We start from the raw sequence: 2855 nt of genomic DNA, 5'->3' as shown, positions 1-2855 counted from the left end.
ATGCAGGGCGAGTGGGGCGCAGGGGGAGAGTTGCGGGCGGCGTTCTGGGGTGCGGGTGGGCTCGCGGCGGCGGGACAGAAATCATCAGGGGCGAGGTGCCAGGGGGCCGCACCTTTGGCGCCCCAAAGTGGAGGTAGTTGATGGAGAACAGGTCGGCGTCCTCCTGGGGATGTGGATGGATGAAGGATATTGTGGGTGGACGGATCAACAGGATATGGCAGGTCAAGCACGGCTGACCAGTGGCGAGAACGCTCCCACGATACGCACTACTGCAGATCAAGGTCGCAACTTCCCAAGCAGCCGCCGCGGCGAGCAAAGGGTCCGGCGCAGCGGCCGGCCGGGCGCCAGGGCGGGGCGCGGCGCGCTGCACGCCCGCGAGCCCCTCGGCCCCCTCCGCGATCAGCGCCCGCCGGGGGCAGCGGCCCCCCACCTTGTGCCACGAGAAGAATGCCTTCCACATCCCGAAATAGCACATGGGGGTGGTGACCCCGGGGATGTCTGGCACGCGCATCTGCCTCAGCAGGCAGCCCTGCAGGGGGAACAGGGGCGGGACGGTGGGAGATTGGAAACGGGGCAGGCGCGGGGGCCGCCGGCGCGATCCTGCATCGCGGCGGCGCCGCCGGCCGCGGGCGGGCGTCGCTGCGGGCTCGCCGGAACGTGCTGCCACGTAAAACGACGCGCGCACCCGCGCCGACGCTCGCCAGGGACGCGCGCGCGTCAGCCTGAGCGCGGGCGGCGCCCCTCCTCCTCGGCGCGTGCACGGCCTCGCACCAGCATGCGCCGCAGTTTTATTCACACGCACGCTTCTGAAGCTTGCATGCATGCAGACACAAGCATGCATGCACACACGCTCGCGCGCGCGCGCACACACACACACACACACACACACACACACACACACACACACACACACACGCGCGCGCGCGCGCGCGCGACCCACGTCCAGGCCGCGCAGGTTCCAGCCGTACTCCAGCTTGTCATCGAAGAATGACACAGGGGTGTCCGCCCCATACAGCGGCGGGTTGATGGTCACACTGCGGCCGGCCAGGGGAACAGGGGGACCACACGAGACGTCAGACGGACGGCGACGCGGCGCGCCCGGTCAGCCGCTCGGGCAGCGGCGGTTGGATATGCACGCCCGGGCGGCATGGGATCCCCTCGTGCCGCGGTGAAGACGCGGGGCGATTTACAGGCGACACGGCCCGCAGGCAACAGGCTTGTGCGAGAAGTCAATAGGCATGCAGCACATGCACATGCGCGTGCATGGGCTGTCGCTGCGCCCGCTCACATGCACTCACACCCACACACACACACACACACACACCCACCTGCTCCAGAAGCTCCTCTCCAGCAGGGTATCCTCCAGGTCCTTCCCCCTCTTGCTCTCGGGAGGGGTGTGGCCCTCACTCTCGCTGATGTCCTTGAACCCTGGAAGGATGGGGGCGGGGCCGGGGCAGACGAGGGCGTCAAAGGACGCGGGCGGAGCGGCCGGCACCGGTGGCGGGCGCTCTGAGGTGTTTTGAGGGAAGAAGCGTTGCTACAAAACGAGGGGGGGGGGGGTTCTGGCAAAGGCGACGTGCGCAGCCGCTGGCTGGTCTGACACCCCACCCCACCACCACGCGTGTGCCATGCGCCTGCCTCCACCCCACCCACAACCCCACCCCCAACCCCATCCACACACACACACATACACACACACACACACACACACAGCCCCCGCCGCCCGCTCACGCTGCACGTTCATCCGTTTCTGCTCCATCAGGATGCAGCGGTACGAGCCGCCCTTGCCGTAGCAGATCTGCTTGATGGGGGTTACGATCTCGACCGTGTCCAGCTTTGGGAAGGGGCGCCTGGGGTGGAGGAGGGAACGCGGTGCATAGAGGTGGTGTCGTGAGGGGGGCTGAGAGATTGGTGGTGTCGCAGTAAAGGCGATGTGGCCCCAGAGAAGGCTGCTCGCCATGTGCAGGGCGGCGGCATGCAACGAGGCGGTTGCCTCAGGGCGCAGCCGGCGCTGCCCGGCCCCGTTAAGCCTGCGGCCGCCTCGGCACCGCTCGCATGCAGCCCCCGCGCCGCCCCGGCAGCAGCTGCGGCCCAGCTGCCCCTGCTGCCCTTGCCTCCGCCTTGGCGGCCGCGAGCGTGCACAGCTGCACCCGTGGGAAGAGGCCCTGCTCTCGCCGCACCTCCTGGGCCGCCAGCCTGCCGGCGGCTTGACCTTGAACATCGGCAGATCTGGGTGCTTCTTGAACACCTTGGTCACATACTCTGCAAACGGCCGGCTGAAGTCGGCCCTGCTCGGCCGCATGACCAGCACCTCGCCCGAGTCGTCGCGCCCCATGGCCAGCCGGTGCGCGGCGGCGCGGCCGCGGCTGCCGGTAGGGTGTCGGCGTGCGGGGCCTCCCTGGGTGTCGGCCGCGCGGCGGCGGCGCAGTGATCTGTGGCGGTCGCGCTGTGGCGACCTGTGCACGCGCCTCGCGGCGAGCGCGGCTGCGCTGCCTCGCTGCGGTGCAGATGGGCCTGGCGTCTGCACTCGCGCACGGCCCTTCAGCAAGTGCCTGGCACGCTATTCCACACTCTGACTGTGTGGCTGTGGCGCCTGCGGGGCGCGGCGCGTCCGCGAGGTGTCATGGCAGCGGGTGAGAGGCGCAGCGTGCGGGTGCCGACGCAGCTGCTGTGGGCCACATGCAGGGGTGTTGCCGCGTCAAAAGGCCTCAATAAGATTCAATGGGGTGCCTGGCGGGGCTGGCGAGGCTATTTGACGGCCCCTGGCCAGTTCTGGGGCCTACAGACGTGCGAAGCGCCTTGGAAGAAGCTCTGCATGCGTGCAAGTGGCCCAGGACAGCTCGAGAATGCACAAC

The 2855-nt window shown here is 68.9% G+C and overlaps 1 protein-coding gene across 1 annotated transcript; it reads right to left on the bottom strand.

Annotated features, from left to right (window-relative positions):
- Positions 1 to 266: 266 nt before the first annotated feature.
- MNEG_10275 (jumonji domain-containing protein 2) lies at positions 267 to 2335 on the bottom strand (the record flags this gene model as incomplete). Its single annotated transcript, XM_014041254.1, has 6 exons — positions 267 to 269; positions 431 to 529; positions 941 to 1034; positions 1329 to 1428; positions 1732 to 1850; positions 2181 to 2335. 6 exons carry the CDS (start codon positions 2333 to 2335, stop codon positions 267 to 269), a joined length of 570 nt encoding a protein of 189 aa, XP_013896708.1.
- Positions 2336 to 2855: the final 520 nt, after the last annotated feature.

The sequence above is a fragment of the Monoraphidium neglectum genome, assembly GCF_000611645.1.
Source record: "Monoraphidium neglectum strain SAG 48.87 unplaced genomic scaffold scaffold02251, whole genome shotgun sequence".
In the NCBI taxonomy this organism is placed as follows: Eukaryota; Viridiplantae; Chlorophyta; class Chlorophyceae; order Sphaeropleales; family Selenastraceae; genus Monoraphidium; species Monoraphidium neglectum.
This window is presented reverse-complemented; position numbering and strand designations above follow the sequence as displayed.